Below are 12,065 nucleotides of genomic sequence, written 5' to 3'. Positions count from 1 at the left end.
TGGAGGACATGTGGGGCGGGAGGGCATCTGTCCCGGGAAGGCCCCATAGGGTCCTGCTCGGTTACAGTTCCACAGACTGGGAGCCTTAAAAGCAGGCATTTAGGGCTTCCCTGGTGGCGCAGTGGTTGGGAGTCCGCCTGCCGATGCGGGGGACATGGGTTCGTGCCCTGGTCCGGGAAGATCCCACGTGCCGCGGAGCGGCTGGGCCCGTGAGCCATGGCCGCTGAGCCTGCGCGTCCGGAGCCTGTGCTCCGCGACGGGAGAGGCCACAACAGTGAGAGGCCCACGCACCGCAAAAAAAAAAAAAACAGGCATTTATTTTCTCACAGTCCTGAAGCCTGGAAGTCTGAGATCAAGGTGATGTCCTTCTTTGGAGTGCTCTTGCCTTGGTTTGTGGTTGGCCATCTTCTCCCTGTGTCTTCACATCATCTTCCCTCCATGTGTGTCTGTGTCTGAATCTCTTCCTATAAGGACATCAGTCCTTCTGGGTTAGGGCCCATCCTGCAGGCCTCGTTAGCCATAGGTTCTTTAAAGGCCCTGTGTCTCCAAATGCAGTCACATTCTGAGGTCCTGGGGGTTAGGACTTCACAATAAAAATTTAGGGGGGATATAATTCAGCCCAGAGCAACCATTATTCTAAGGGTCCAGGTGATGCTTGTTTCAGCAGAGGTTATGGAAGCCCAGAGCCCAGCTTCCATAGAGTGCTAGAGTGTAAGGGGGTCTTCAGCAGGAGTAAGGGGAGGATGCAAGATGGGCACTTGGGGGAAAAGAACAGAATTTGCCAACTTTAAATTAAGTCAGTTGGGACTTCCCTGGTGGCGCAGTGGTTAAGAATCTGCCTGCCAGTGCAGGGGACACAGGTTTGAGCCCTGGTCCGGGAAGATCCCACGTGCCGTGGAGCAGCTAAGCCCGTGCGCCACAGCCACTGAGCCTGCGTGCCTAGAGCCCGTGCTCCACAACGAAAGAAGCCACCGCAGTGAGAAGCCTGCGCACCGCGACCAAGAGTAGCCCCCGCTCACCACAACTAGAGAAAGCCTGCGCGCAGCAATGAGGACCCAACGCAGCCAAAAATAAATTAATTAAATAAATAAATTTATTTTTAAAAAATAAAGTGAATTAAGTCAGTGGCTGCCAATTGCTTCTTCATGGTTCCAGATCCTGTAGCAGGGCTCAGCAACCTTCTTCTGTGAAGGGCCAGATAGCTAGTATTCTATGCTTTGCAAGTCACGCGGTCTTTCCTGCAACTCCGGAGCTGTACTGGGTGAAAGCAGCCCTGTGTAAGAATGGACACGGCTGCGTTCCGATGAAACTTCATTTACAGAAAGAGGCAGACGATTCGATTTGGCCCACAGGCCAGACTTTGCCAGCCCCAGTGCTGCAGAATTCCCAGCGCTAGCAGTCTCTGCAGGGTGCACTGGCGTTGAGATTCCTGTTAACATGGGGATGAGCCCAACGCTCAGGATTATACATCCAACGCTCCTAACAGGGAGTTTGCTGATGTCGTCTCGGTCCCACGTGTAAGTGATGGAAGGATGTGAGGGGAGGCAGGCACAGACTTCACCCCCTGCAACAGACACTTCTGTGCGTGGATTTCCACTCCTTTGGGTCCAGGCACACTCTTGGTAAAGTGTGTATTTGTTATCTGCAAGGGACAGCTTAGCGTAATGAGAGAGCAGGAGCAGGATGGAGAGAGAAGTTTCATGCTGGAAGGGTGGGCTGTTGGCGGAGACACAGCGGGGAGTGACACGCAGCCGGAGGGGCTTCTGCAGGAGCCCCTGACAGGGGAGAATGTCCCTGTGCCTTGTATGGTCGTCCGACTCCTGTGCTTCCCCAGTTTCTAATGATGAAATGGACCACTCACCCAGATGCCCTTTCCTAGTTGTTTTTTTCTTCCTTTAAGTCAACAAAGCATAAGTAAACTACAAGTATAATACATGTTACAGGAAAAATCTTGATGGGAATAAAAGTACTAAATGCAAATGTGAAAATCGAATGATTGGTGATCTTACTCTTTGGATCTCAGGTAAAGATGCCAGCTTTTCTCTGCGACATTTTAGAAATTCCATAGAAAACCTTGAACTGCTATCATGAGAATCTACTCAAAAGTACTAAGAACGTGAGTCATAAAGTCACCGAGGCGCCCTTAACAAGTGTTCATTGTAGAACCAAAGAAGGACTCAAACCGCACTTCCTTTTTAGAAGCAGAAATGCTAAACATTTCTGAACCTGTGTGGAACGTTTCAAACCCTGGAAAAACATCGTCATTTTAAACTTGGTAATTAGGAAGCTGTTGGCACCCCCTCAAGTGCAGCAGGATAATTCAATTTATATCACTGCTGAATCACACATGGCCTCTCCTTTGCTTTCAGTCAGATGCATGCATGGCCTCCAGTGGCTGTTAAAGCAGATGAGAAATGCTGCCTCAGAGCAAAGATCAGTGCTTCGTGTCTGTCGATGGTCTGATCTTGCCGTGGCGCAGCCTGCAGCTGGCTGGTCCTCCGTTGCCTCGTAGGACCCTGGCTGGCTGTTAAATGTTCCCCCGGTGTCGCGATGATCTCTGTGCTCACAGACGCCAACGCCACTGGCCCCTGCAACTCAAAACAAAGACTGATTTGCCTGCTTTAGACCCCCAGTGTCTAATGCAATCAGTAAATCTTTGTTGGTAAATAATTGCTATCGAACAGGGTTTTAATATAAATTTATGAGTGGTGTTTTATCACAGCTTGGGGCTGCAGCGGCCACTGAGTGGTGGATTTCAGGTAGCACTTACATTCATTACGTTAACTTTGTAAGTTATTTAAAGCTTGTACCCTTAATAACATTGCTTTTGGCTTTCAATGACCGCTTGGGACTACGCAGAGAATACACATGACTAATAAAGAGATTGCATCCAAAAGACAATTCTACTCTTTGCTCCACCATAGAAAAAGTTCCCTGAGCCAAAAAAGCAAGAAATGCCTGCCTAGAATCTGATGTTTTGGTTGTAGATCATTAAAAATCAGTCTTTCTGATGCATCAGTAAATGAATGAGGTGGTAGGAATTAGGTCAACGTTTGCCATTTCTAAGTAAGAGAAGAGGACTATTTGAGATGTCACAAAGCCCTTAAATTTCTTACTATGCAAACTAGTATAAGATGTTAAAGCTTTGAAATTGGTCTGGAGGGTGAAATGACTCACTGGGAGGTGGTGTACCTTCCGGTTATGGGTATAGACTATCGCTCCCGGCTCGCCCCACTGCACTGGTTATCTGTTGCTGGTAATTAACCCAAATCATAGTGGTTTAAAGCAGTAACCATTTCATTATTGCTCATGACTCTGTGGGTCAGGAATTTGGAGCAGGGATGTTGGGGACAGCTCGTTTCTGCTCCACAAAATGCCTTCTAGGGCTGAGGCATACAAGATGATTTCTTCAGTCACATCTGGTGCCTCAGCAGACGTGGCTCCTACGGCTGGGGATTGACGCCAGCAGGTCGACGACCGTCGTGTATCCAAGACCCCGATTCTCCTCCATGTAGTCTCAGGGTCTCTCCCTTCTCACTGTCTCCCTAGAAATGTGGTCCAGTTTCTTCCAAGGATGCGAGGGCTCCCAAGGGCACAAAAGCAGGAGCGTCCAGGCCTTCTCGAGGCTTCAGCCGGAACAGTAGCATCATTCCCACCATATTCTACTAGTTGAGTTGAGTCTGAGGGCCTGGGGTGACAGAGTGAGCTGAGTTTTTGAGGGTCATCTTTGGAGACTAGCTACTTCGATCTGCCCTCCCACGTGCAAAATACCCTCACCCTGTCCCCAGATTCACCAGGTCTCATTCCATCATGGCATCTGGCTCAGGCTTGAATCCGAGATTGTCATCTACATCAGGTGCACATGTAGATGGGGCTCCTGGGATATGGCCTTTCCATCTGAAGACCAGGTACTCAAGGGACAAGTTATCATACGCATAAACACACACGCACGCACGCACACGCTCACGGTGCTGACACCGGCGCAGGAGAACCACAGCAGGTACCTTATTCCAAAAAGGAGGAGAGGGACAGAACACCTGTAGATATCAGTGGTCCACAGCACAGGGTATGTTCTGCTCCTAGGGCCATCCTCCTTGGCCCTGGGCTCTGCTATCTGAGTCATCCTTCCTTCTCCATAAGAAATGGCCTGTGTACAGCTATGTAGTTTTCTCAGCCTGTACTTGGGTTGAAAGCCCAGGGCCTCTTTTCTCTGGCTTTTTATTTTATTTTATTTTTAATAAATCTGTTTGTTTATTTATTTTGGCTGCATTGGGTCTTTGTTGCAGTGCGCGGGCTTTCTCTAGTTGTGGCGAGCAGGGGCTACTCTTCGTTGCAGTGCGCGGGCTTCTCATGGCGGTGGCTTCTCTTTGTTGCGGAGCACAGGCTCTAGGTGCACGGGCTTCAGTAGTTGTGGCACGCAGGCTCAGTAGTTGTGGCGCACGGGCTTAGTTGCTCTGTGGCATGTGGGATCTTCCCGGACCAGGGTTTGAACCCGAGTCGCCTGCATTGGCAGGCAGATTCTTAACCACTGCGCCACCAGGGAAGTCCCCTCTGTGCTTTTTAATCCAAAGTGGTGTAATTCCTTTAAAAGCTTTGTGGGTGTCCTTTGTATCAAATTACAAATTTGGTCCATTAGGCAAAAGCCAATCCACAGGTTCCTGTCTCTGATCCATAGGTCTTCTGGTAATGGGAAACGTCTACCTGAAATCTTTCTGAGTTCTCAAGAAGGGGGTCTGACTGCCACACTCTTGGTGAGGTCTTTATTCTGAGATCATATCCCCTGCCATTCCCTGGATTCGATCTTTGTTCTGAGGCCAGTTCTTACTCTCAGAGTTTTCTACTGCAGGAGAAGCTGGGATTGAGAAACAGCTTTTCTCGTGGTCTGGTCCAGTGAGGTTTTTAAATCAGAAATATTTTTTCTAATTCTGCTTGTAAACTACCTTGATCTCCTCTCCCTCCTCCCAGACTTATCAGAGCTCATCAGAGCAGTTAGCGTGTTTGGCATTCTGCTCGGAAATCTTAGCCAGGTCCGTGCAGGGGTTCACTGCGCATCCTGGCTGTGCTGCACGTTCCCACAGGGAGCAGGTCTGCTGACTGTCCGTCCTGCCAGCACACAAGGTGGACCCCTTTCTCCAACCTCAGGGAGCACTTTCCTCACGGTCCTTCCAGCTGTTCAGTCCCTGCCAGCCTCAGCCAGCTGCCTGGTTGCAAGCCAGGGACATGTGTTTTTGATTTTTCTTACAGCAATGCAGGACACTAGTTCTGTTTTTCTAGTCTATTTTTGCCTAACACTCTACCCCAATCCCTAATGATTTGAAAAAACTATTATTATTTCTCATAATTCTGTGGTTCAGAACAATGGACAGAGCACAGCATGGCTTCTTGGTCAGAGCTCCCCAAAGCAGAAGCTGCCAGGATTTCTTAAGGTTTAAACCCAGTGTAGGTAGCATCACTGCAGCTGCTACTGTTGGTTAAAGTGAGTCTCAGGCACCCCTGAGTCAGTGTGGGCTGATTTACACAGGGACACGAAGCCTGGTGCACTGGAAGCTGTCTTGAAATCAGCTACCAAGCTGGCTGTGTGAGTTGGGCAAGTTACATAGCCTCTCTGTGCCTCAGTGGCCTCATCTGTAAAATGGGGAGAGTCATAGTAATTACCATCAGGTCATCATAAGCTTTCCGTGAGTTAATACTTACCTCTAAGGCTCTTAGAGCAGCATCTGGCTCACAATGAGCCCAATATTGTTTTGAAATAAAAAATTTTAAAAACATGCATAAGCCATACGAAATTCAAATAAAGCATTAACTGTAATTGATGTCTACGCTGGGATAGCTGGTCCACAAGAAACGATCTTAAACAGGAAATCGTTTTTACATGTACAAAAGTGGCATCTGAAAGATAGACCAAGTATACATTTTGACATTCCGCCGTGTGGTTTTGCCCTGGGTCACACAGAATCAAAGAGACTTAGAATCAGAAGGGCCATTTACACTCGCTGATGGGAGCTGCCCACCCGTGTGTCTCTGGCAGAGCGCCTTCCGGCCTCTGTCATCTTCTAGCTTGTGGGATCAGGGCTTCGTGTCCTTCAAAAGTTTAAAATGAACTATTTTTAGGGTTTTCCATTTTCCTGGTAGTTAGAGTAGAAATTGTGTAAGTCTGGGATGGCAGAAGCATGGGGGATCCAGTCTAGGGGCTCAGCCTGCAGTGAGGGGCTGCTAGCATGTTAGAGCATCCTGCTTCATCGGTAGAAGTTTGTCCTAAAGGGAGGTGATAGGTTCTCTCCCTTCAGCACTTTGGGGGATGCTACCTGTGCTCAAGAGGAGAGTCTCACCACGTCAGAGCGCTGGAACCTTTTGCTTTGGGAGGAGTCTGGGGCTAAGAACGGGCTTGGCTGTGTAGCTGTGTGACATCTCATTGGGTCTTTGTGGCAACTGTCCTTGGTCCCTGAAAAGAAGGGCATGCTGGGCGCAGGCTGCACTCCAGAGTTACAGACCAGGCCCGCCCCCCAGAGGGCAGCGAAGCCCTGCTCAGGCAGCTCTAGGGGTCCAGGCCCATGGGTTCACTGTCCCCAGGGATTCTTGAGCAGGGTGACCCCGGGCAGGGATCAAGCACAAATATTGGTCTAGCAGATTCAGGATGGAATGGTTTGACTTCCAGAGTCTCCAGTGATTCTGAAATTCTGTGATTCCCACTTGATACAAATACTCTCTAAAAATCAGGGTTCAGAATTAATTTAAGAAAAAAAAATGGAAAGAAAGCAAAAGGAAACACATCTTTAATCCACAGAAGCTGTTTCCTGAGTCTCCTCGTTTGAACTTCAGGTAAACCTCTGATTACAGAAGTTCATCCTGCTCTGCTGCCTCCCACGCCCTCGACTCATCAGAGACCTCGCGTCTCGTCGTGTTTCTCAGGATGGGGCTCTTCTTACTATTTATGGAGAGACCACACGGTTTGCTGGTTTCTCCTAGTGTTTTGCATGACCTTTTCTAAAGGTTCACACATGTAAGTGCAGAAGTGGACCCTGACGTCCAGAGCTGTGGGCATTAATCCACAGCCCTGGGCTTTCCCAGGACTCCCCTTCCAGGAAGTGCAAGCCTGTGGATGGCTGTCGTCTGGGCGATAGGATGGAGGTCCCACGTGGCCCAGCCGTGGGAGGGCCAGCACCTTGGTCCAGACCCCGCTACCGCCTTCTGCTAACTCTTGGCCGGAGGTCGCAGACACAGAGGTGCCCGCGTCTGGCCTGCAGACGTGTCGGGTTTGGCCTGAATTACACGCAGATGGTGTATAATCCGTTGCTGACATTCTAAAGTAAGGAGCCGTCACTTAAAGCTCCAGTTTTTCTTCTTCTCTTGGGTCATCAGGAAATCTGGAAACGCAGGTGCGGACCCTGCGTTCCCTGCTCAGTCCAGGGCGCCGTCCCTGGACCGTTGGCTCCGCTATGCGTCGTTGACCTTCTCCACCCCATCAAGAGGTCTGGCCTTCTCCACTTGCAACAGCCTGACCACCTGCTTCCTGGGATCTTTTAGTAAAGCTGGAGATTTGCTTCCATAAATCCTCGTCCCGGTCTCCCCTCTCTCCAGGACACAGAGTTTAGGGCATTTTCAGGGTACTCTTAAGACTTGCAAACAGAAACCCCTTCCTCTGGATCCATATACAATGTATTTTCAGGAACAGATTTGAATTTGTTCACGTTAGAATGGTGCTTATCTGTTCTTTCACTGCGTGAATGTAAAATACCAGCCCGAGTGCTACGGGTATTTTATATTCCCTTGCGATCCTGGATTCTCAGTGCCCTCTCCAGAGAGGAACCAGACTGGAGGTGCCTGCCAGGATCCTGGGTGACCCGCCGCTCTCAGGTTTGGGTTTTGTGCCCTGGGAGGATGAGCTGGTGCTTCGAGACTGAAGGCTGTAGGCCAGGCAGTGGTGGGGACACTGGTCAGTTTGACCATTGTGGTCACTGCCCACAGGCCAGAGCTTAGCAGCCCCGTGTAATGGCAGGAATGAAGAGAGCACGGAGGCTGGTCCTGTCACTTCCCATCACTAACGAGCTCCCTTACCTCTGGTCAGAGTACACGTCTGTAACGAGGGAGCCGTCGTAACTGCTACCCCTGCCCTGCTTCCTATGGCGAGCGAGTGAGAGAGAGAAAAATGCCGACACTTAGAAACGCATCAGCACCTGCTAGCGCTCAAGCCACTGAAAGAAAAGTGTGCCTTCCCTGGTCCAGCTCTGCCCAGACCAGCAGCTGGGCGACCCCCTCTTGCGTGCAGCATGACGTGGGGAGCCAGGCGGCCAATCGGTTCAGTCTCTACTGCAGCCTTGGGGTGGGCTGTGAGGGGTGGGATAATAAACCCAGCTGGGGCCAAGACTTAAGGGCAGAAATATGGTTCCTAGGCCACCAGGGTGTTCAGGTCTGCTGAATGGTGCAGCATTTGAATAATCAAGATTTGGATTTGAATTTTTTTTTTTCCAACAAGATTTGTCAAGACTTGGATTTTTTTTTTTTCAACAGGACATTAAGTTTTCCTAGGACCAAACAAATTGGCCTAATTTAATTTCCCAGGAAACTATGACGTCGTCTCTTCACATGGCCTCCTGATAAATTTTCCCTTTATTCCCTTAAGAAATAAGTCTTTATACCTTTCACCGGGGAGCGTAGGATTTGCTCTTGAAAGTGCCCACGTGCTAGCTGAGAGACTTCTGTACGTCCCTCTGCACGGAGCCCCGGGGTGTGACCTGAGGCCTGCATTTCGTTTGAGGCCGGAGGAAAAGCTTTCTGAGGCCCAGGGCGGCTCTCTGCTACCAGTGACACGTAGTAACCCCAGCGCCTGGTATTGTTGGGATTCCAGCTAAAATGGATGGTGGTGGGAAAATGTGAGCCTGCAGGAGAACTTGTGTCACGTTTTATTATGCTAAGTTTTAATATCTTAGAAATCCCACCAGGGAGGGACATTTGATGATTTTAAGTGTTGCTTTTTCATTGTCACTAATTCATTGTCACCAGTGGTGACCACCCCTCTCCCACTGGTTCTTACTATGTCCTGGAACTTGCGTCGCCTTGGTTTGTAAGTAAAATTTTCCTCTGGGCCTGCTTCCCTTTGTTGGTCTCAGTGCCATGTTTGGTGTATATTGGTTGAGATTCCAAGAAATCAAGGTCTGCAGCTTTATGTCACGTGCTTTCTTTAAGTAAGAACTTGGAAAGAAATGCTCTTCCAAAGGTTTACTTGTGGGTTGCCTCAAACTTTGAAATATTTTCTTTCAGCGACAATAAACGTTTGTGGTCGGAGTCCCGAGTTGGTTCATAATCCATTATATTTGTAAACTTTGGTGTAAAACTAATGTCACAATATTGGTAGTTAATTGGAACTTAATTCTATTGCATAAAAAAATGCTTACTTGATTTTTTTCTTGTATTTTGGTTCCGATCAAGAGAGTCAGGAGGTGGATGGAGGCTGGTAAAAATTCCCAAGGGGACTCAGGATGCCTCTGCTTCTTTAAGGTGTCGGATTCTATCTCAAACTTACAACATTCTTTCTGCCTCCATCTGGGTGAATTCAGTAGCATTAGTCTTATGCGTTCTCAGTCATAATCATCATTATGTAGGTTTATAAATGGGCAGCAAGAGGAAGGGCAAGGAAGGAGGTTCTTCTGTTTTCCTTCTTTTCCGTGAACAGGGGTTAGACGAACCCAGATGTGAAAGCTCAAGTTGAAATTGACTGAGTACAGAAGGCGCGAAGCCCCAAAAGGGAAAGAGGAAGTGCAAAGTCGAGGTGCTGGGCCTGGCAGAGCTCAGGGCTGCCTTCGGTTTTCTTAACTCAGGAAAACCTACAAACAAGGCAGAAGGTTTGCTGGGAATTGGTAGTTAAAACAAGCATAAATTCTCATCAGTCATCTAAGGAAGACTGGATCAAATATACTTCAGAAGTGTGTTGGTTTCCAGTTTTGAATGGTTTTCAAGAAGCCCTAATGTGATTTCATTAAAAATGGGTTAAAGGAAATTATACACAGTTCATCTATTGAATGCCGTTGCTAAGTTTGCAAATGGAATTTCATTTTTAATAAATTCAGATCTGAAATGAAAAACTATAAAAAAATGTTATGTGTAAATATCATAAGGTAAGAATATGGTTACTGTCTTAATTTTAGAAAAGGAAATGCAGGTTCCTTTTTAATACCTTTAGGGGCTCCATGTGCTTGTAACTTAGCTATAAGAAAAGGTATGATGTGGCACATCAGGACGGTTTGTATCGTATTTGTTGAACCAATGGCGTATCTTAGCACTCATTAATGGCAGAAAGTTAGGTTCTACACACACATACACAAAAGGAAGTTGGTTGACTATAAATATATCGTATGAAAAAGAGGGAGAAAATCAAATGACCAGGCTAAAAATGTGTCATTTCCATTTTAAGATGGCATAGAGAAAATGAAAGTTTAACAATTTAAAAATTACCTATGTGCCTGCTCTTTTTTTAAAAAAATGGACCCAGGACTTTATAACTTATATTTATTCATTTCTGTCTGCCTCCTTTTTCCTTACAGGGCATGCTGCTGAAGCGAAGTGGCAAATCGCTGAACAAAGAATGGAAAAAGAAATACGTCACCCTGTGTGACAATGGTGTGCTGACGTATCATCCAAGTTTACACGTGAGTATTTGCTCCTTCGGAGAAAGTAGCAGGTGTTGGGCTGGAGGGGCGGAGGGGGTCCCAGCACAGTCACCGTCAAGCCTTTCAGCTCTGTTGGAGGTTAAAGTAGTATTTAAATGAGACTAAAAATGTTAAGTGAGAGTAAAGAGACAGGAGCAAGCGGTAAAAGAGAAAGGAGAAAAAAAAGAGATCTGTCTGAAAATCTAGACTGGGGAACCCAGGGTCCGCTTGAGCCGCTGAGAACCAAAACAAGAATTACATGCAATTCATGAGTCAGTTTTTATTGTCCAATAAGGACACATACCGGTTTGTGAGGCAAGTTCGTTTTCTCTGTAATAGAATCTCTTATACTGGTGATTTTTATAAGATAGATTAAAAGACAATTGATTTCATCACTGGGGGGAAAGCAGACATTCCACCCACGGTGAGCTCTTTCAGAAAGTGGTAAAACCTGAAGACGGGGTGTAATGCCTATTCCAGAACGACACATTCCCTGAATCCTGCGTGATGTTTACCTGCCTTAATGTAGGCAAAGGCGTAGATTAGAATATATAGTATTAGCTGGTTGTTTGACTATATCACAGTGTTAAGCTTTTCATTTTAAATACTTTAAAAAACATTGCACGGTGACTGGCAAGAAGTTAGAAGTAAACGTACTGCAGAAGATGAAAATCCCCAAATACGCTCTGGAAAACGTGACTGCTCGCGTTTTGGGGTGTATGTCCCCAGCCATTTCTACACTCTGTGCTTCTTCCTTCCACAAGCATGCAGCCCCCCTGTGCACATGGCATGTGGCCTGCTCTCCTAGACGATGCAAGATCATAGGCACCTTCCCATGTCAGCAAATGTATGCCACCATTTTAAATAGTTATATAGCATTCATTCTGCACGTGTGCCCTAACTGACTTAACAGCATCTCCAGAACAGACATCTGGCAGGAAATTTCCATTTTGAATGATTTTTGCTGTTGTAAGTAACTCTAATCAGTGTCTCCTTTTGACACTTCTGTGTCCTCATCCATTTCCCGCAGATTCCTAGCCGTAGCCTTCCTGAGTTGAACAGTGTATGCTTTTATGGGCTTTGGGTATGTAGTGCCAAATTCCTGGAAAGACGGTATCCGTTCATCTCCTCTGGCTTTTTCCCCTGCACTCTCAGGAACATTTCCCTTTTTCAGAAACCTTTCCAATAGGATGGGTAACAGACGGTACCCTCGCTGTGTAATTTGCTTGCTGGGGTGAATTGCCCTTTTCCCTCTTGTCTTACAGCAGTGGCTTCACCTTTCTGAACCGTGTTCAAAAGCATGTTTCTTTAGGTGTCTCTGGTGTGTTTCTCCTGTCGATGGAATGCTTCCCATGCTTCACCATTAAGTAGACTTTTGAGATATATACTCCTTCTTTTACAGAGGAAATTCCTTTGTGCTTG

The 12,065-nt window shown here is 47.3% G+C and overlaps 1 protein-coding gene across 11 annotated transcripts in view; it reads left to right on the top strand.

Annotated features, from left to right (window-relative positions):
• AGAP1 (ArfGAP with GTPase domain, ankyrin repeat and PH domain 1) overlaps nucleotides 1-12,065 on the top strand; it is a 555,489-nt gene that overhangs the window by 346,375 nt on the left and 197,049 nt on the right. For all 11 annotated transcript variants that reach the window (XM_033859482.2, XM_033859484.2, XM_033859483.2 and 8 more), the window contains one exon: nucleotides 10,539-10,643. In XM_033859482.2, the coding sequence (XP_033715373.1) occupies nucleotides 10,539-10,643 (105 nt within the window). The remainder of the gene's footprint in view (nucleotides 1-10,538; nucleotides 10,644-12,065) is intronic.

Source organism: Tursiops truncatus, chromosome 7, assembly GCF_011762595.2.
Source record: "Tursiops truncatus isolate mTurTru1 chromosome 7, mTurTru1.mat.Y, whole genome shotgun sequence".
Classification (NCBI taxonomy): Eukaryota; Metazoa; Chordata; class Mammalia; order Artiodactyla; family Delphinidae; genus Tursiops; species Tursiops truncatus.
This window is presented reverse-complemented; position numbering and strand designations above follow the sequence as displayed.